General features: G+C 42.0%; 1 protein-coding gene across 1 annotated transcript; it reads left to right on the top strand.

Annotated features, from left to right (window-relative positions):
- Nucleotides 1-7,637: 7,637 nt before the first annotated feature.
- STON1 (stonin 1) lies at nt 7,638-19,610 on the top strand. Its single transcript, XM_028104013.1, has 3 exons — nt 7,638-9,549; nt 16,951-17,153; nt 19,352-19,610. Exons 1-3 carry the CDS (start codon nt 7,638-7,640, stop codon nt 19,424-19,426), a joined length of 2,190 nt encoding a protein of 729 aa, XP_027959814.1. The 3' UTR covers nt 19,427-19,610.
- Nucleotides 19,611-21,209: the final 1,599 nt, after the last annotated feature.

Here is a 21,209-nt window from a genome sequence, read left to right as displayed (position 1 = left end):
TGGAGAAGGTGCCTGGGTGCCGCGGTCTACTCTGGATTGCGATGAATTTAAATGAGATGTTGCCTGTGACAGGGCTCTGTTGATGGTAGGACTTACGGTCCTGGGGGAGGCACAGACACACACTGAGATCCTGCCGCATTTGCAGTGCCGAAACCATCTTGAGGCGAAGTAGGCGTTGCTGCTTGAGTAGTTTTGGTTCCAGCGCCTTGAAGGAGGTGGGGTGAAGTTGCAGATGACTGAGGCAGGACACATTCCTGACCTCTCCACTCTGGGGACTTTGGACAGTCCGAGGCTCTGGAAAGGATGTGGCCTTCTTTCCCTGCTGAAGGAGGGGGTGAGTCAGGAGGGAAGGAAGGGGAGGGAAAGCCTTAGATGGAATCGATTCTAGTTGTTGACTTTGGGAAAACTGATGGTGGGGGCTTTGAGACTAAAATAGAAAGATGAGGCCATATGGAAGGAAGAGGCAGAAGAGGTGCAAGAGAAATGAAACGAGCGTGAAAAGGATTGATAAGGAAGGGCAGCAAGAGGGGTACAGAAGAGGAGCAAGAAGGGAAGCGCGGGAAGTGCACCTGCCCTTGACCGCGAGGAGCCATTCTTAGCCCCTCATTCCAAGTCCTGCCGTTTAAACACGGACAAAGGTTTGGGCTCCTCTTGGGCATGATACAGAATTCTGTGTGGTTGTATTAAACTCACATTACATGTGTTGAGTGCCTCCAATGGGAGAGTCCTGCATAGGGGGGGAAGAGTACCCTCTGCATAGATTTTGCGTTTAAGGTAGGGGATTTTTTGCAAGGTGTGGTTTTTAAAGTTCAAGGGTCATTTAAAAAGTCATGAAATTGATTTCTTTATCTGGTTTATGGAAATTACTTTAAAAAAAAAGATTTTTTTTTTTTTTTTGACAGAGAGAGACAGAGTGAGAGAGGGAACACAAGCAGGGGGAGTGGGAGAGGGAGACGCAAGCTTCCCATAGAGCAGGGAGCCTGATGGGGGGGCTTGATCCCAGGACCCTGGGATCATGACCTGAGCCGAAGGCAGACGCTTAACATCTGAGGCACCCAGGCGCCCTCCCCTTTTTTTCCATAAGAAGCAAAAACTCTGAGGAAACCAGTATCAGTGTTTGAAATTTTGAAGCTATGGGTGGAAAACAGATAGGGCAAAGTGTTTGGTATAGGTCAGAATAGATTCCCTCTAAAGCAGGCTGATTTCTTCTCTTAGTCTTTTCTTTCTTTTTGATAAAGCCAGCTAACAGAAATATTTACAATGATCTCTCACCCCGTATGAAGAGTGATTTTGGCTGGATTCCTTCTGAAGAGGGTAGGATAGGATGGGTCAAGAAATCCTGCTGCTGATTTCCTGCCTCTGAGCCTCTGGGTGGTGTCCCACTGAAACACGGCTCTGCCCCACTTCGAAGGGAAAGTGCTTTGTGGCAGCTCCAGCCCATGGGCAGTGACAGTAAAAGGCCCTCCAGAGAGAGCCAGTTGGCCTGGACTGCTGCTGCGCTGTGTGTTTGGTGCCCTCAGGAATGTGCGGATTTAGTAAATGACAACACTGAGCGTGCCCTATCCCCAGTGGAGCCCCAGACTTGCTCCCTCGCTAGAGCCTGGCTCTTTTCCAAGCTGGAAGGATTGCACTGGCTGAGCCCCCATTATCCACAAGGGGAAGCGAGCAGGCCTGAGGGAGGGAGACAAAGACGCCTTTCTTGCGGGCTTTATTCCAGCAGGTTTTGGGTTTTCGTATCATGGAGTTTTATTCTCTGTTAGTTTGAGAGTTTGGTCAAAAATCCCAGGGGTAGCATAATTTCTGCTTTTGAAAAAAATGTCTATTGGATGTCAGCCACCACAGAAGTATTTTCGAGTGGGAAATGACCTCAGAGATGATTCTGCTCTCATCACTGAATGTCCGGAGGGGCTTTGTGCACAGCTAGTGGGTGACAGACCAGCACCCAGCATCCCGGGTGCCCAACTCCCAGCTCCGTGCTGTGGCCCATACAGCTCATTGCCTCTCCTGTCATTACAATCATCTGAAGAATTCATGTTATATTATTAGATCAGGATGAAGTGACCTGTGCTCAAATTCTGGTTCTTTCCAAACTCAGGTCTGTACCTGAGAAAAATGATCACACAAAAACTTATATAAAAACTTATCATTCATAATAGCCAAAAATTAGAAATAAACCAGATGTCCATCAACCGATAAATGACGGATAAACAAAATGTGGGCTGTCTTCACAATGAAATGTTATTCAGCTACCAAAGGGAATGAAATACTGAAACATGCTATGGTGTGGATGAACTCTGAATGTCCAGACCAGGCAAATTAAAAAAAAAAAAAAAAAAAGTAGATCAGTAGTTGTCAGGGACTTGGGGTTGGTGGTGGGGAGAATGAGGAGTGACTGCTAATAGGTACATTTTGGGTTTATTTTGGGGGTGATAAGAACATTCTGGAAATGTGATGGCTGCACAACTCTGAATATACTAAACACTAAACAATCCCTACTGAATTGTCATTTTTTTTAAAAGGATGACTTTTACGTGTGTGAATTGTATCTTAATAAAGCTGTTTAAGAAAAAAAATCTAGTTCTCTTACCAGTTGGGCAGCTTTAGGCAATGACTCTAAACCCAAGTAATCTCAGTTATGAAATAGAAATGACGATATACACCTCCCAGGGTTGTTTTGATAAATTAGGTCATGAATTTGAAAATGCTTCTAAACAATAAGCCTTATGTATTTGGGGAGCAATCAGTGGGTTTTAAGAAGTTCATTATAAATTTATCTTCTATATTTTCTACAACACTAGCAAGTTCTCACTACACAGTCATTCAAATAAAGACTTCCTGAATTGACTAAAAAGTGTTGCGGTTTTTAAATTTTTAGAAATTTTTTTGCAGTTTTTTAAAATTGTGGTAAAAAATAACAAGTTTTTAACAATTTTTTTTGCCCTCAACAAATTTTTAAGTATACAGGACACTGTTGTCAACTATATGCACACTATTTTACAGCAGATTTCTAGAACTCTTTCAACTTGCACGACTAAACCTCTATACCCACTAAGAGCCACACCTCTTTTCCCTCTGCCCTTCCCGCCACCCAGCCCCACCGTTCTCCTTTCTGCTTATATGCATTTGACTACTGTAGATACCTCATGTAAGTGGAATCACATAGTACTTGTGTTTTTGTGACTGGCTTATTTCACTTAGCATAATGCTCTTAAGGTTCATTTACGTTGTAGCCTGTGCCAGAATGTCTTTCCTTTATAAAGCCTGAATGAGATTCACCATATGTCCATATACCACATTTTCTTCACCTGTTCATCAGATAATGGACATTTGGGTTGTTTCCACCTTTTGGCTATTGTAAAGAATGCTGAAAGGAAGAAGAGAGTGCAGATATCTCTTTGAGATCCTGTTTTTAATTTTTTTGGATACAATTCCTGAAGTGGGATTGCTAGATCATATACATGGTAGTTCTATTTAAAAATTTTTTTGAGGAAAGTCTATATTGTTTTTCATTTTACATTCCCACCAACAGCGCACAAGGGTTCTAATTCCTCCACATCCTTGTCAACACTTGTTATTTTTGTTTGTTTGTTTGTTTGTTTGTTTTTTGCTTTTCTTTTCTTTTGGGTTTTTTTGGTAATGACCGTCCTAACAGGTATAAGGTGATATTGTGGTCTTGATTTGCACTTCCTTGCTGATTAGTGATGTTGAGCATCATTTCATATACCTGTTGTCCATTTGTATGTCTTCTTTGGAGAAACATCTATTCAAGTCCGTTGCCCATTTTTAAATTGGTTTATTTGTTTGTTTTTTTGCTATAGAGCAGGAGTTCCTTATGTATTTTGAATATTAAACCCTTATCAGATACATGGTTTGCAAATATTTTCTCTCATTCTGTAGGTTGCCTCATCACTGTATTGTTTCCTTTGCTGTGTAGATTTTGAGTCTGATGTAGTCTGATTTGTCTATTTTTGCTTTTGTTGCTTGTGCTTTTGGTATCCTATCCAAGAAATCATTGCCAAGACCAATGTCATCAAGCTTTTCCCCTATGTTTTCTTATAGGAGTTTTATAGTTTCAGGTCTTATGTTTAAGTCTTTAATCCATTTATAGTTGATTTTTGTGTATGGTATAAGATAAGGGTCCAATGTCATTTTTTTGGCATATGGATATCCAGTTTTCCCAACACAGCTTGTTGAAGACACTATCCTTTCCCCATTGTATAATCTTGGCATCCTTGTTGAGGATCATTTGGCCATGTGTGTGAGCTTATTTCTGGGCTTAATATTCTGTTCCTTTGGGCTATATGCCTTTATGCCAGTACCATACTGTTTTGAGTACCATAGCTTTGTAATATGTTTTAAAGTCAGACCGTATGAGACCACCACCTTTGTTTATCTTTCTCCAGGTTATTTTGGGTATTCAGAGACCTTTGAGATTCCATGTGAATTTTTGGATTGTTTTTTCTGTTTCTACAAAAAATGTCATTGGGACTTTGGTAGGGACTGCACTGAATCTGTAGATTGTCTTGGGCAGTATGGACTTTTAAACAATATTATGTCTTCCAATCTATGAATGTGGGATATCTTTTTATTTGTGTCTTCTTTAATTTCTTCCAGCAATTACTTCTCAGTGTAATTTATTTCAGTGTTAAATTTATTTCTAAATATTTTATTCTTTTTGATGCTATTGTACATGGGATTGTTTTCTTAATTTGCTTTTTGGATTGTTAATTGTTTATGTATAGAAATGCAATTGATTTTTGTTTGTTGATTTTGTATCCTGCGACTTCGCTGAATTTGTGTATTACTTCTAACTGTGTATGTGTGTTTAGGGTTTTCTATGATAAGATCATATCTGTAAATAGACAAAATGTAACTTCTTCCTTTCTGATTTGGATGCCTTTTATTTCTTTTTCTTGCCTAATTGCACTTGTTAGGACTTCCAGGACTATGTTGAATAGAAGCGGTAAGAGTGAACATCCTTGGGGTGCCCGGGTGGCTCAGTTGTTGAGTGTCTGCCGTTGGCTCAGGTCATGATCCCAGCGTCCTGGGATCAAGCCCCACATCGGGCTCCCTGCTCCGCGGGAAGCCTGCTTCTCCCTCTCCCACTCCCCCTGCTTGTATTCCTTCTCTCACTTTGTCTCTCTCTGTCAAATAAATAAACAAAATCTTTAAAAAAAAAAAAAGAGTGAACATCCTTGCCTTGTGTCTGATCTTAGAGGATAAGCTTTTAGTTTTTCACTGTTGAGTCTGAGGTTAATTATGGGCTTTTCATAGATGGCCTTTATTATTATTTTGAGGTTTTCCTTCTTCTTAGTTTGTTGGCTGCTTTCTTATCATGAAAAAGTGTTGAGTTTTGTCAGGTGCTTTTTCTAGGTCTATTGAGATGATCATGTGATATTTATCCTTTGTTCTGTTGATGTGCTATATCACTTTGATTGATTTTCATATGTTGAACTGTCCTTGAATCCCAGGAATAAATGCCACTTGATAATGATGTATGATCCTTTTAATCTGTTGTTGAAGTTGATGTGCTAGTATTTTATTGAGGATTTATGCATTTGTATTCATCAGGGATATAGTATTTTTCTTTGCTTATAGTATCTTTAGCTTTGGTATCAGAGTAATGCTGGGTTTACAAAATGAGTTTGGAAGTGTTCCCGCCTCTTCAGTTTTTTGGAAGAGCTTCAGTAGGATTGGTATTAATTTTTCTTTAAATGTTTGGTAGAGTTCTCCAGTGAAAACATCTGGGCCTGAGCTTTTATTTTTTGGGAGGTTTTGACCACCAATTCAATCTCCTTGCTAATTATAGGTCTGTTCAGATTTCCTATTCCTTTATGATTCAGTCGGCGTGGATTGTATGTTTCTAGGAATTTGTCCATTTCTTCTAGGTTATCCAACTTACTGGCATGTAATTGTTCATAGTGGTCACTTATAATCATTATTTTATTTCTGTGACATATGTTTAATGTCACATCTTGCATTTCTGGTTTTGAGTATTTTCTCTTTTTTTCTCAGTCCAGCTAAAGGCTTGTCAGTTTTGTTGATCTTTTAAAACAAACCAACTCTTAGTTTCCCTTCTTTTCTGTTTTATATTCTCTTTTTCATTTATTTCTGCCCTAATGTTTATTCTTTCTTTCTTCTCCTAACTTTGGGCTTAGTTTGTTTTTCTTTCTCTAGTTCTTTGAGCTTTAAAGTTAGGTTGTTTATTTGATTTTTCTTTCCTTCCCTCCTTCCTTCCTTTCTCCCTCCCTTCCTCCCTCCCTCCCTCCCTCCCTCCCTTCCTCCCTTCCTTCCCTCCTTCCTCCCTCCCTTCCTCCCTCCCTCCCTCCCTCCCTCCCTCCCTCCCTCCCTTCCTCCCTCCCTTCCTCCCTTCCTCCCTTCCTCCCTTCCTTCCTTCCTTCCTTCTTTCCTTCCTTCCTTCCTTCCTTCCTTCCTTCCTTCCTTCCTGTGTTTACCACTATAAACTCTATTCTGTCTGCTGCTTTTGCTACATCCATAAGTTTTGGTATGTTGTGTTTTCACTTTGCTTACCCCAAAATATTTTCTCACTTCCCTTTTGATTTCTTCTTTGGCCTATTGGTTGTTATATTTCGTTCAGTTGCTACATTTGTGAGTTTTCCAGTTTTCCTTCTCCTGTTGATTTCCAGTTTCATTCTATTGTGGTCAGAAAAGATACTTGGTATGATTTCAGTCTTCTTAAATTTGTTAAGACTTGTTTTGTGACCTAACATGTGATCTATCCTGGGGGATATTCTGTGTATGCTTGTGAAGAACATGTATCCTGCTGCTGTTGTGTGGAATGTCTGTCTAGTCTAGTGTGTTGTTCAAGTACTTTGTTTCCTTATTGATCTTTTATCTGGATGTTCTATCTGTTATTCAAAGTGGGGTATTGAAACTCTAATATTATTATGTTGCTGTCTGTAACTCTCTTCAGTTTTTTAATGTTTGTTTCATGTATTTGGGTGCTCTGATGTTGGCTTTATATATACTTCTAACTGTTATATCTTCCTGGTGAGCTGGCCCTTTTATCATTATATAATGTCCTGCTTTGTCTCTTGTGACAGCTTTTGACGTAGAATCTATTTAGCCTGGTAGAGTAGGGCCATCCCCTGCCTGCTCTCGTTTCTGTTTGCATAGAATATCTTTTTACTTCCTTTCACTTTCAGCCTAAGTTTGTCCTTAAATCTGAAAAGAGTCTCTAGTACACAGTGTACGGTTAGATCTTGTTTTTTTTGTTGTTGTTGTTAATCCATTTAATCATCAGAAGTGTTACAATTCTTAAGCATTTCTTTGAACTCAGTTAATCTGTAAATCTGGTTGCTCGTATTTTTATTTTTTTAATTTTGAACTTCTATTTGTGACAACACTTTATTTTATTTTATTTTTTAAGTAAGCTGTATGTCCAACATGGGGCTTGAACCCATGACTCCAAGATCAAGAGTCTCATGCTCTACCAGCTGAGCCAACCAGGCGCCCCCTGTTTTTTGTTTTTTTTTTGTTTTTTAATCTAAGTATTTCTCAGAACTAAAGTCACTTGAATTCCTCCCCCTCCTCATTTAATATTCTTCTTGTCTCTTTCTCCTTTAACAGATACAACATACCTGATTCATAGACAAGACCACAATCTGATTCCAAAGATGTGTTCTACAAACCCAGGCAACTGGGTCACATTTGATGATGACCCTGCTCTTCAGTCTTCTCAGAAGTCGAAGAATTTACCTCTGGAGAATCAAGGCATCTGTAGGCCCAATGGACTTAAGCTGAACCTTTCTGGTGCTAAAGAATTTCCCAGTGGATCTTCCTCTGCCAACAGTACCCCCCTCTCCTCTCCCATCATAGACTTTTACTTTAGTCCAGGACCTCCAAGTAACTCTCCTCTTTCTACACCTACCAAGGACTTCCCAGGTTTTCCTGGTGTCCCCAAAGCAGGGACTCATATGCTTTATCCTATCCCAGAATCATCTTCAAACAGTCCACTTACACCACCAGAAGCAGGCTCTTCCTTATTGTCTCCTAAACCATTCTGTTCATCCCATGCTTCCTTACCCAGGGACCACTCATGTACACATCCAGCTCCCAGAGTGGGTCTTCCAGATGAAGTTGGCCCTCCCCAGGCTGAAAGCCTAGGGTTTCAAAGTGATGCCCCCAAGTTTCAGTATTTTCGGGAGGACTGTGCTTTTTCAAGTCCATTTTGGAAAGATGAAGGCGGTGCTTCCCAGTTTGCCTTTGACCCTTCAGGAAGCAGAAAGATGTACCCATCAAGAGACAAAGAGGTGCCTCTCGATCAAAAAAGCTTAAATCAGGGTTCACTTAACTACATCTGTGAGAAGCTTGAACATCTCCAATCAGCTGAGGACCAAGACTCCTATGGAAATTTGTCTATGCAGTGTTTGTATGCTAAAGACACTGCCTCTTCCTTTGTCCCCCACACGCTTTTCAGGAGTCAGCCAAAACCTGGATGGTCTTTCATGTTGAGAATTCCTGAGAAGAAGAACATGATGTCTTCCCGTCAGTGGGGACCAATTTTTCTGAAAGTCTTACCTGGTGGAATTTTGCAAATGTATTATGAGAAGGGGTTAGAAAAACCATTTAAGGAGTTACAGCTCGATCCACATTGCAGGCTTTCTGAACCCAAAGTTGAGAACTTTAGTGTGGCAGGAAAAATCCATACTGTGAAGATTGAACATGTGTCTTACACAGAAAAAAGGAAATACCACTCTAAGACAGAAGTAGTTCATGAACCAGACATCGACCAGATGCTGAAGTTAGGGTCCACAGAGTACCACGATTTCCTCGACTTCCTGACTACTGTGGAGGAGGAGCTGACAAAGCTGCCAGGTGTTTCAAAACCAAAAAAGAACTATGAGGAACAAGAAATTTCCCTGGAAATTGTGGACAACTTCTGGGGGAAAATCACTAAAGAAGAAGGAAAATTGGTTGAAAGCACTGTCATAACTCAACTCTGTTGCCTCTGCTTTGTGAATGGGAACACAGAATGCTTTTTGACCTTGAATGACCTTGAGTTGCAGAAGCGAAATGAACGCTATTTTGAAGAAGACCCAGAAAAGAAGGGGATTGATATTCTTGACCATCATTTTCATAAGTGTGTGAAAGCACAAGAATTCGAGCAATCAAGAACCATTAAGTTTGTACCGCTGGATGCCTGCCGGTTTGAGCTGATGCGTTTTAAGACTTTGTATAACGGGGAGGATCTTCCCTTTTCCCTCAAGTCTGTGGTAGTTGTCCAGGGGGCGTATGTGGAGCTTCAGGCCTTTGTCAACATGGCCCCCTATGCCAGTTCCTTGAGGTCCTGTGACAACATCATGATACACTTTCCTGTCCCGTCACAGTGGATCAAGGCCCTCTGGACCATGAACCTCCAGAGGCAGAAGTCCCTGAAAGCCAAAATGAACCGCCGGGCATGTCTGGGGAATTTACACGAACCTGAATCTGAACCTGTTATACAGGTCACTGTGGGGTCAGCAAAATATGAGAGTGCCTACCGGGCCGTTGTATGGAAGATAGACCGGCTTCCTGATAAAAATTCAAGTAAATATTCAACACCCAAGTTGGTTTTCTTGCGAAGTAGCTTCAGTGTTTTCACCCTCCTCCTTGGGTTGAAACCAGGCTGAGACACAGGATCATTTCAGTCCCTGGGGGCCATGCTAGCGTTGCCCCGGTGGGAGGGGCAACATTTAGTCAAATGGCGGATTTAGTTTCTCCTCTCTGCCTATTTCTACCAGATTAAGTTTAACTTAAAAAAAATTTATTTTAATATCATAAAAAAATAACCCTAAGCTAAGATTTTCTTGTGGATGGTGGCACTGAGGGAAGATTGCCTCGTTGTACTTTTTGACATCAGCCACCAACCTGAAATGTTAAAACTTAGGGAGCTAAGCTAAGCTAAGCTCTTAACTCACAGAGCTTAGATTCCCTAATTAACTTTTAAAGATCTCTCATCCATGAATATACCTGAACTTTTTTTTATTCTCAGCCAGTACCACGTTCTCCTTAGGTTTTGCTCCCTGCTCTTTGAAATAAGACTGCCTTTCATTTTTACCCAAATTGATTTCTTTAGCTGATTTAATTTGGCCATCTTGACTAGTTATTTCAGAATTAAGTAGATACAACCCAAACATTAAAAATTCAGTTAATTTTCAAAATGTTTGCAAAGAAAACAATGAATCTAGAAGTTCAGAACTTTAAAAAGACAGTCCTGGCACCACGTTTATGTTAGAATAGTAACTCAATCTTGGGTGTCTGTAATGAGCAAAAGCAGATTTTGAAATTAAGGCTGCTCCCTGTTTTAGTACAGTTATTTTTATTTTTTTTTAAAGATTTTATTTATTTATTTATTTGACAGAGAGAGAGAAAAAGCAGGGGGAGCAGCAGAGGGAGAGAGAGAAGCAGGCTCCCTGCTGAGCAGGGAGCCCGATGTGGGGCTCGATCCCAGGACTCCAGGATCATGACCTGAGCCGAAGGGAGAGGCTTAACCCACTGAGCCACCCAGGCGCCCAGTACAGTTGTTCCTAGCAGAACACCAGGTTATGGAGGGCAGATTTGGGGATCTGAGTTGATGCAGTCACTCATTCAATCAAACCTTCATTGAGCACTTACTGTAAACCAAGTACCACATCAGGTGCTGGGGCTAAAGATGAATAAGATCCCATCCTTGCTTCTAAATAGTTCACAGCTGGTCTAGTCCTTCAGGGAAATTTAATTTCATCTTAGGACGCTTCAGGCTGTGGACTTAAGAGGAAGCATTTTTATGGGGGTGGACCTATTGCAGTATTTCTCAAACTTGACAGTATGTTAGGACAGCCTGAGAGCTGTTGGATAATTTTTGATGTTCAGGCTCTATTCCATGCCAATTACATCAGAATGTCTCGGGGAGGGACCTAAGCACCGGTATGTTTTGAGAGCTCGCCAGATGAACCTAATGTGTGGTTGAGGGACACTGCTCTGTAGGCTTTGGCATGTTCTGGAGAAGGAAGAGCAAACCCTAAACTATATTGGACTTGAGAGGTAGCATGAATCACGCCCTTGGTCCAGGACCACCCTGTCTGACTTGCGGTTTGCTAACTTAACATCTGTCTGCTGACTGTAGCCTGGGCAAAGGACAGGGTCCAGCAGGCGAGAGTCACAGCTGGGTGGCCGAGGAGTCCCAGGCCCTCGTGCAGAAGGAAAGCCACTGCACAGCAGTCCTCCTCGACACCGCCCCCACTCCTCAGTTGATGCCAAATTCTGCTCTGCAGCGTTCTCATGATTTATATTAGTAGGGTTCTAGCTCCAAGGAATGGCAAGGACAGCTCAGGCTCAAGGCAGGGCAAGGTGGTGGTGGGGTGGCCTGGTCACACAGACGGCTTCTGAGGGTGCCTCCTGGTCAACTCCAGCATGGCGGGAATATCTCCCGTGATTCAATCCACAGAGGTAATGTTCCCTGCCTTCTTTTATAACTTTTTTGGAGAAGCAAGCTAAAACCATTCTCAGGTTATCTTCGTCCCAGGGAAACAAGTTTTGAGGTTTTGCGTGCAGAGTTCCAAATGATCTATTCTGAAAGTTATCTGTGCTACTTTTAGGTGAGAGGGATTATAGAAATCATATTATTGCCTTTAATTTTGCTAAACACAAAGGGAAAGAGAGGAAGACAGGCTGGAATGCCTACCGTAATCTCCTCAATCTATAAATGTCCCCTGATGTCTGGGTGATCACCCGACTCCTGCTTATACTTTGGAGAGGAGCACAAGGGGCTCATCCTGCTGGCTTGTCCTGGTGGGGTTGAAGGAACAGGGCTACAGGCTTGCAAAGAGGCCCGTTCCAGTTGCTCTGCCTCGGAGCAGGCACTCCTGTGAGAGCCGATCAGAGCAACCATGCTTGTTTTCCAAACCGAGAGCCCATACAAACTATTCTTTTCTAATTTTGGAAGGGGAACAACATGGAAATGTTCTTGTGAAAATGATCCTGTTTATAACACTGTATTTTCCCAGAACTAATGGTATAGTTAATTGATTCAGCCACCAAGAATTTATCGAGAAGAGGGCTCACTCATTCATTCTGCAAACACCGCTAAATTTCACGTAGATACAGGCTCTGCGTTTGGTGCACGGCAGACACAGATGCAACCCTGCTCCCCGCCCTCCAGAAACCTAGCAGCCTAGCAGGGGAGGCAGATCTGGCAGCAAGCACGCGAAGGCGCTGTGGAATTGTGCTATGTTCCAGGCAGGAACACGCACGTAGAGTTGGGATTCCAGAGAAAGGAGTGATAAACGGCAGGGGGCACTCTGGAAGTCTTGGCCCAAGAGGTGATGGTTCAGCTTGGTGTGGAAGAATCAGTAGGATTCTACCAGGGATAGAAACAGCAGAAACAGGCCTGTAGGTGGGGGATCGTAGTTAAGTGTTGGGACCGAGAGCATGGAAAGAGAATGAACCAGCACCTGGGGGACGTTGTCAGCCATGCTTTGGGGTATGGACTTTGTGGGACTTCTGGGCTTCCAGAGTGTTTTCAGGCACAACTGTGACAGAATCATCCCTTGTTTTAGGAAGTTAGGCATACGTCGCAGAGGAGAGATTCAGGAGTATAGACGTGCAGAGACTTGGGAGAAGAGGGGGCCTGATAATAAGCAAGACCAGTGGCAGTGGGAGCACTAAGAAGGGAGGGAAGGATGGTGAGGAAACTCAGAGGAGGTGCCCTCAAGACAAGGACAGATTACCTGTGGGCACGGGACGGAAGGGCTGCAAGGAGTTCGGGGGCTCTGGCTTTGGTGAACGGGTGGGCCATAGTGCCATGAGCTGAGATAGCTTGGGATCCTCTCACTGCTCCTTTAGAAATCTGTTTCCTAGCCCCGGCAGCATGTTGGAGTCCTTAGAATCATTAGAGCTTTCAAAACATCCCCATGTTTGGGCCCCATCCCCACCAATCGGACTCTGTGGGGGTGAGGCCCATGTCTTGGTGTTTGTAAGAGGCTCTCCTACACAGCCAGGGTTGAGAACTCCGGACCTGGGAGCTCTGCTGTGAAGCCTGTTATGGTCCCCTAGGCACAGGTCATCCCTCCCCGCTCTGTGTACCCCACGTCTCCGAGCTCTCACTGCTTCCCACCCCTATTTACTAGCAGCTGAGCTCGCTAAGAACGATTACAAGAGTGGATATTTCCAGGGAGGCTGGCCTTCAGGAATTCTTCTGGAAGACAGTCACAGCACCAGGCCTGCACAGAATGATGTTTTACAAGCATTCCAGGCAATTATACAGTGATAATGCACAGAATAAATCCTTTGGGATCAAAGATGCTTTGTTCAGAGCAGATCTGTGGGCCAAAAGGGGGCCGAGACAGAAGGCAGAGGGCTGTGTTAGGTGGAGCCGGGGGGGCGGGTGGCAGTCAGGGAGAGGCTGGGCTAGGACACCTGGGCTTGCATGGCTGTCCCGTGGTTTCCCCACTGTGGGCGGGGAGGGTAACGCGAAGAGGGAGAGGGTGCCTGGCAGTTTGCCCCCGGAGGAGAAGCGTAGAAGGAGTAAGGTCAGGGCAGAGAAGAAATCTTCATCCTAAGGCAGTGCTGCTTAAACTTGTGGGTGCGCTTGAAACCACCTTTGAAAATGTAGACTGATAGAGCAGGTGAGCCCCCCCCACCCCCGAAGGGCTTCCCACGCTGCTCAGGTGATGCCAGTGCTGCTGGCCCACGGACCACGCGTGGAGGAGCGGTTTCTTTGACTGCATCTCTATTTTTCTATACAATTCTTAAATCGATTGGGTGTTTAGAGAACAGGATTATTTTTAAAAAGTTTTGAAAACATTACCCTTTTTTGGGGCGCCTGGCTGGCTCAGTTAAGCGTCCACCTCTTGATTTTGGCTCAGGTCATGATCTCAGGGTCGTGAGATTGAGCCCTGAGTGGGGCTCCGCGCTCAGCTCAGAGTCTGCTGGAGATTCTTTTTCCCTCTCCTCCTGCACCCTCCCCTCAAATAAATAAATAAATAAATAAAATCTTTTTTAACCATTACTCTTCTTAAGCAAGTTTCTGAAAAACCGGTACTGTTAGAGAGAAAATATTTAAAAAATGGAACCTGAAAGAGAATATATGAACTCGTCTACTGTGTACATTTTTAAAAAAATGTTACGCCTTTCCTCCTGTGGATTTTTTTCTTTTATACTCACCACCCTGAAATCAACACCTGAGCTGAGATCAAAAGTGGGTTGCTTAGCTGACTGAGCCACCCAGGCACCCCCTTCCTGTGGATTTTTGAGATCAGGATTAACCTTTCTTTTTCACTTCCATGTGATTTCGAAGGAGGTGGGACGGGCTATTGGCCCCTTAAATGTCTCTTTTACCAGCATGCCGATGTTTAATATTCCTTTAATAACGTGGGCAAGTCTTTCATTTTACAGCAAAGGTTGGTGTTGGGCAGGTAGCTCAGATAGCTTATTCGCACTAAAGTGTGAATGACAACAGAGAAACAGAGGAAACTTTCTCGGGGGTGGGGGTGGGGGTGGGGGGAGAGAGGGACAGATGAGAACACTGGTTAGCCACAAAAAAAAAAGGGGGGGAGTGAGAGTGGTGGAGGGCCAATTAATAAATATATCTATCTCTCCCTTCCCATGTTACCAATTTTTAGATAAAGCCTGCTTTTTTTCATTGCTGTCATTAGCACACTAGTGGCTCTCTCCCCGCTTGTGTCATCCTCCTACCATTCTTTCCCTCCAAGCTCTCAACAGTTCACCTTGAGATGTGAAATATTTTGGTTCAAGAAGGACCAGATGTGAACTCCACCAAAGAATTTGTGACTTGCCTTCCCAGTCCTAAGAATGCTGTGAGAGAGTAGCAATTACCAAAGCCCAAGAGTGCCCCCTGCTGGAAGCCACTGAGATTAAATAACGTGATTGACCAATATCCATTGAGCCTTAAATGTGCCAGACACTGTGCTAAGAACATACGCAATACCTCTTTGCTCGGAGGTCAAAAGTCTAAAGTGGAGGGTATATGGCTAGACATTGTAGAGTATTTAGAGTTTTTAAAAGCCAGGAAAAATAGGTCAGAAAGCCTGAAGGGAAATACGCTCTCCTTTTTGCCAATTTTTTAGAAAAGCAGAAAAAGTTTTATTTCTAACATTTTTGGATTGTTACTCTATCTTCAACTTGAGTAGTTTGGTTGCAAAAGTTCCAAAAAATTCTTTCCTTTAAAATGGGAATATCGACTTAGACCTTCTCCGATACCATTTTCAGCTCTGAGAGTGTCCATTATCAAAATTCTAGTAATTAAAGAATAATGGTGGATTTATAATCAAATAGCACTTTGCAAAATTACAGCCAGCACTCTGTGCCAGTCTAAGTATACCACGGTTCTAGTGCTCTGCGTGGGCCAGCTGGTTGGTTGAGTCCTCACAATGATCCTGTAAGATTCATGTTAGCATCGCCAACATCATCACTCCCAATTTCAGATGAGGAAATGGAGGCTCAGAGACATCAAGGAACTTGCCTAGGATCACATAGCCATTAAATAGCAGAGTTGGGATTGGACTCTGGGCCATCTGAGTCCTGTGTCAGCCACTGTGCCATAAAGAACTTAGGAGTGCCTGAATAATGTTTAAATAAATTTACTGCCTCCTTGCTGCAGACAGAAGACTAAGAAAGGGTAATGGATTGTGGAATACCCCGTGTGTGTGTGTGTGTGTGTGTGTGTGTGTGTGTGTGTATTATCACTTGCCTGTAGTGATCTCGGTAGCTTAGATCAGCTCAGAGGCCACTGCTGTCCTGCCCTCTGTGTAAGTGAGGGAGATGGCTAATGAGCATCTGTTGGTTAATTGATTGATGACTTCTTAAGCCTTAGAGTTCTATTAGTCTCTCTACAAGGAACAGGTTGTAAGGAGTGAAAGACAATTTATCTTTTAAGAATTAAGTGAAATCCTTTAAACTCTTGTTTTTTTGTGCCTAAAGCTATATTCTGATGGAAATGTTCTTTCTCAAGGTATGTCAGTGGTAAAATAATTTAATCTGGCTTTTCAAATAACTGTCATCTCATACATTTATTTAAATAAAGATGGCTGCATTAGATGTGTAGATGCTGTGGACAATGCAACAGAATCATGGAACTTTGTGGACTTACTACAGTGGTTGCGTTGGAAACATTTTTTACTCCATTGTAACATGTGCACGTGCACACACATGTTATAAGACCCCACTTAAAATCTTTGTATATATCCAATATCCCTGGGTCTGGCACCGAGCCTGGCTTAGCATAGAGTAGATGCTCAATACGTGGCAAATTGAATTAAGTGGAAACAAATATTAGATTAAAACACTGAAAGCAATATGCCCATCTCTACACTGTACATCTGTTCCAGGCAAAGCTTTTGGGGTTGGAGGGTGAGCAAGAATTACAGCAGTAAGAAATCATCCGTTCTACTGAAGAAAGAATTCTTGGCCTAGAGTAGTTTCTAAAATGTAATAAAATTTTAATAAGTTTCACTTAAAAATTAGAATTTTTAATAATGTGACCCAAATTGGGCTGAAGTTTACCTTTGCATTATCTATCAGGAGACAGAATGGTAAGGAAATTAATAAGGTAAGAATTATTGTAAGAGCTTATTCAGTCTACTTAAGGGATAGGTTTTCCTAACACATCCTATGTACATTATAGCCAATTAATGATGCTTAATACAAATATTACCCTATTTAATTAAAGAAAGTTAACATACTCTTAATTAAAAACGCTTTAGGAGTTAATATGTCATATATATAGTAATGAACTTGTGCTTATTTTAAAGCTAGTACTTAAAAAATACAGATAGATTTCCCCTAGTTGGTGCAAAATTGTGAATTTTGATGATATGTTGTTTAAACAGAGCTTACACTGCCACAGTGCTAATGGAATTGTTTATTAAAGAGAGGGACGAGAACTTATGTTTAAGAGAAATGCTCAGTGGCCATTAAAATACTTTGACCATTTGATTTCTTTTCTTCAAGGTCCTGATCATCCCCATTGCTTGTCATACAAACTAGAACTTGGATCAGACCAAGAAATTCCCTCTGATTGGTATCCATTTGCTACTGTTCAGTTTGGAATGCTGGACACCTGTGCCTCGAGGACAGAGGTCAAGTCTCTGGGGGTGGAGAGTGATGTCCAGCCACAGAAACATGTTCATCAGCGAGCTTGCTACAACATTCAGGTATATCCCAAAACCCTTTGGTTCAAGTTGAAGTTTCTGGCGCTGTGACCTGATTGGGCTTTAGATCTCTGTTTTGCCCTCTTCAGTGACCGTGTATGTGTATATATAGGTGTGTTTCTTTGACCTAGAAAAGGGCCCAGTCATGGAAACTTGATGGTCACCAGTGAGCCAAGTTTCTCTCAGTTCTAGAAATCAGGAGCCTGAGCACACGGTGCCACTTAATTCTGCTCTCAGTGAAAAACAGGGCATTAAAAATGAATTCACATTTCAGAAGCATCTTTATAATAAAAATTATGTTAGAATGGCATTTCTCGAGGTGTGTTCTCTGGGAGACATATAGTGATCCAAGAAGAAAATAAGTTGGGGAATGCTGTGCACTAAGTTAATGCTAAATAAAGGCTCTGAGAAGTTCTGCAATAAGGAAACTTGTTAGACTTAACTCAGTTTCTCCCAACTCATTGATTACAGAATCTTGTCTCTATGGGCACGTGTATGTAGAACACCTATCAATATCTTCTGGAATAGTATTCTGTGGAGCACCCTTTGGGAAATGCTGAGTTATTCTATTACAACAATTTTAAATGTTCACCATCAGCTCTTCTGCATTTTTATGCTAGATGAGTTAGAGTGACATACATTTACACCTATTTCTAAACTTGCTTTTCCTTCTCATCTTCGAAGTTAATAAATATAGAGATAACCTCTGGCACAGATTTCCCACAGTATCTTGAAATGGTGTGATTATGTACGACATCATTGACACCAACTGGTGGTTTTATAACATAGTAGTATAAGCCAGGGATTTTTTTTCTTTATTTTGGACCATCTGTTTATAAGCCTATGTGTTTGGGTCCGGTGATTTTTTTTCCCTATTAGTAAAATTAATGATGGGTGAGTGCCCTTGTGTGCAGCCTCTTTGGGACCGAAGGACTTAACTCTCCCAGCAGCTGGGAATTGCCCTGCTGAAGAAAGTGGCCTTGCCCCACGTCACACCCCCTTCCTTGGATGCAGGTGTATCAAGACCCTCTTGCTTCAGCTGGGGGTAACTCTGCAGCCCTCCTAGCTCCAGCTCACCCTGGGGATCAGCTGAAGCCTTTCCAGTGACTGCATTGCAGCCCAACTCCTTCCATGTGCTTCCTTCCCTCCCCTTTCTTCCCCCACAGGCTTGGACCCCAACAGCACTCCCCAGTACACTTTCTGCACACCAGTCTCCATCTCAGAGACTGCTTCTTGGAGACCCTGACCGGGTCACACTAGGAATATAAGTATTACATGTGACTGAAATGCGGGTCAAGTACAATGGAGAATTGATTTATACCTATTTTCCTATGCATGGCTTGTTCCAGTTTCCTCTTGTTTTAGAGGACAGCTCAAAATTACATAATCAAGTCTCTGCCGCTTGAATAGCGTTTCCTAATTGCTCGTCACTTGGTGACATTCAGTTTCAAAATGTTACTTTCCATTCCATACGTATTTATTGAGCAATTTCAAAGTGCCAGGTACCACCCTGGACACTGGAGACACAAATGTGAACAAGAGACAGGTCCTTGTCCTCGCGAAGCATACCTTCTAGCGTGGGAACAAAAAATAATTTGTAAACAGATAAAGAGTTTCCAAGAGGGATGGATTCTAAGAGGATAAAATAGGGGAACAAGATAGAGGATGATGGAGGGCTTGCTTATTTCATGTGGCGCCCAGCAGGGCCTCTGTGAGGAGGTGACATTTGAGATGAGATGAAAAAGATGAGGAGCAGGTAGATGGTTCTGTCCAGCTGGTTTACTAGCTTGTAAATTAGTTCATCTTAATGAGATGATTTGGGGTGGGTTATAAATCTCACGAGGGCCAAAGGCTACAGATATGATACTTGGGGGTATAATTGATCACATGTCTAGCCAAGACCCTAAATGTCTTATCAATACATGTATTCTGTGTATATTTTATAAACCCTCTGTCTGACTTAGAAGGGAGGAGAGTTTCAGTCCTCTTCCAGACTTGACACTAGAGGGAAGGATTTGGGGGGCTCTGTTGACCAACAGGAGAGCAGGCTGCCTCACTAGGAGCTAGCATGAGACAGTGGGGGCGCTGCGTCTGTGTCCAGAGGATGAGGTGGCTTCAGTCCTTGCGTCATGCGCGCAGTAGGACTGAGCAGTGTTAGTGCCGTGTTGGTTAATGCTGTCATGTTTTGCTTTTGCATACAGGTCGAAATAGAAAAGAAGAGGATTAAAATCGATGGAGAAGACCCAGATAAAACTGGTGACTGTGTAACTCAGTAGGAGTAGCAAGAGTAAATGATGACCCACTTTTCAAATATGTAATTCACAGAAACCACACAAAGATCTGCTTCTGTGTACTGGAAATGACTTCTGAATAGAGGGCTTAGGACAGGTCCAGTGGCCATGTTTCGAGAAGTGAAGACCTGAAACCGAACAATCAATATTTTATGCTTTTGATATGTTTGTGCCCCAGGGGTTTCATCTAAAATGTGTCTAACATTTGTATGATGTTTTTGCTTCCCATTAAAACTCAAAGTTTTAATGTGTTACTGGACAGCCAGCTTGGCGAAAGGGTTTTGGATTTTTAATGACTCAGTGGCTGAGTGTTTTGCACTCTGGATCACCTGGGGGCCATATTTATCGTCTTCTGGTCCCCATTTCTTCTTGCTCTGTTAGCACCTCTACTGGAGGGCGAGGCAGTCAAGGGAGACATAAACTGAAATGCTCAGTCTTTCTTCTTGCTCATCTCTGGAATGTGGCTAGGTGTGGGATGATGCCGAAACCACAGGCTAAAATGGAGATGTGGAAGTATCTGTAATTTTGAGTAATTTATCTTCCTGTGCTCTTACTACATTGGTGAGTAATCATCGACTGCATTTGGTACCTGCCTTTCCCCCATGGTGTTAGCATTTTCAAATTGTATTTGTGTTCTGGTGTGTGTTGCAAAGAAGCTATTTCTGTGGATATACATATTTTAGTACAAGTCACTAAGGCATACCACCGTTTGCTTGGAGAGATTCCTTTCAGAATGGAATGGTGTTGGACACTAGTTAAAATATTTATGTATATGAGAGATGAATTTTTAAAGTTCATGAATATTATCTCCCAAAAGTATAGACTCTAAGAATGTATTTTTGATAAAAGTATTATTTGTAATTAACACAAGTCTCTCTTGAGTAGAAGTCTAAATCATATTATGATTATTTTATGCTGGTTCTGCTTTCATGCTATTTATGCTAATTCTGCTTACTTTAGAGTATTTCTCTTTAAAAGATAAAGAAAATGAAAGACACTAGATTATTTTACCTGGATTTTTAAGAGGTGACGTTTCTATTCTTCAAAGTCAGGTAAATGCTTGGTTTCTAATAAAAAGCCAATGGCATTAGCAGTTATAATTCTGTTTATAATATTCTTTCAATATTTAGAGTGAAAGGTAGACTTAAAATTTATGAATTCTATATTCTACGTATTTTTTAGTCTGGAAAAACAAAGTCCTCCTTGGGGTATTAATACACCTTCAATTTGTATTGAATCTTAAATGTGATTAGGAGGCATATTTCTCTATTTACCAGATTTGTTTTGAGTCAAAGCTGATGACACAATGTTCTTCCAAACAGCATTTATTTGTTGGCCCACAGACTTGATGTCATATGTTTTATTTAATGTTGTATTTACATTCATTTTAATCTGTTCAAAAACAGATGAAAACAAACATCTAATGGTCTGTATCAATCAGTGGATTTTATTGCTCTTCGTTATTTTACCTTAAAGACAAAGGATGCAAAAGTTGGTTGTTCAAATGAATTGGTCTTGCTCTTTTTCACTTGATGCATTGCTCGTAGTGTCATGTGTTTGAGACTTACTGTGGATGCAGTAGCAAATGGAATCTGTGTGTGTGTCATTCAGAAAAAAAAATTCCACTATCTTTCCTCATCATTTGGTGTGGCACGTTCTGGAGTGACTTCAGTCCTGCTCAGAACAAATATGGAGTCAGGCTAGACCCCATGCTGCTCCATGATCCTAAGGAAGTCAGCTGGGTTAACAACTGCCATTCCTTTTAAAT

The sequence above is a fragment of the Eumetopias jubatus genome, unplaced genomic scaffold (genome assembly GCF_037043125.1).
Source record: "Eumetopias jubatus isolate StellerSeaLion01/CBP00866 unplaced genomic scaffold, mEumJub1_p1.0 scaffold_9, whole genome shotgun sequence".
In the NCBI taxonomy this organism is placed as follows: domain Eukaryota; kingdom Metazoa; phylum Chordata; class Mammalia; order Carnivora; family Otariidae; genus Eumetopias; species Eumetopias jubatus.
This window is presented reverse-complemented; position numbering and strand designations above follow the sequence as displayed.

Coding starts and splice junctions, on each gene's coding strand:
- STON1 (XM_028104013.1), top strand. CDS start 7,638: ATGTGTTCTACAAACCCAGGCAACTGGGTCACATTTGATGATGACCCT. Junction 9,550..16,950: donor GCTTCCTGATAAAAATTCAA/GTAAATATTCAA, acceptor CTTTTCTTCAAG/GTCCTGATCATCCCCATTGC. Junction 17,154..19,351: donor GAGCTTGCTACAACATTCAG/GTATATCCCAAA, acceptor TTTTGCATACAG/GTCGAAATAGAAAAGAAGAG.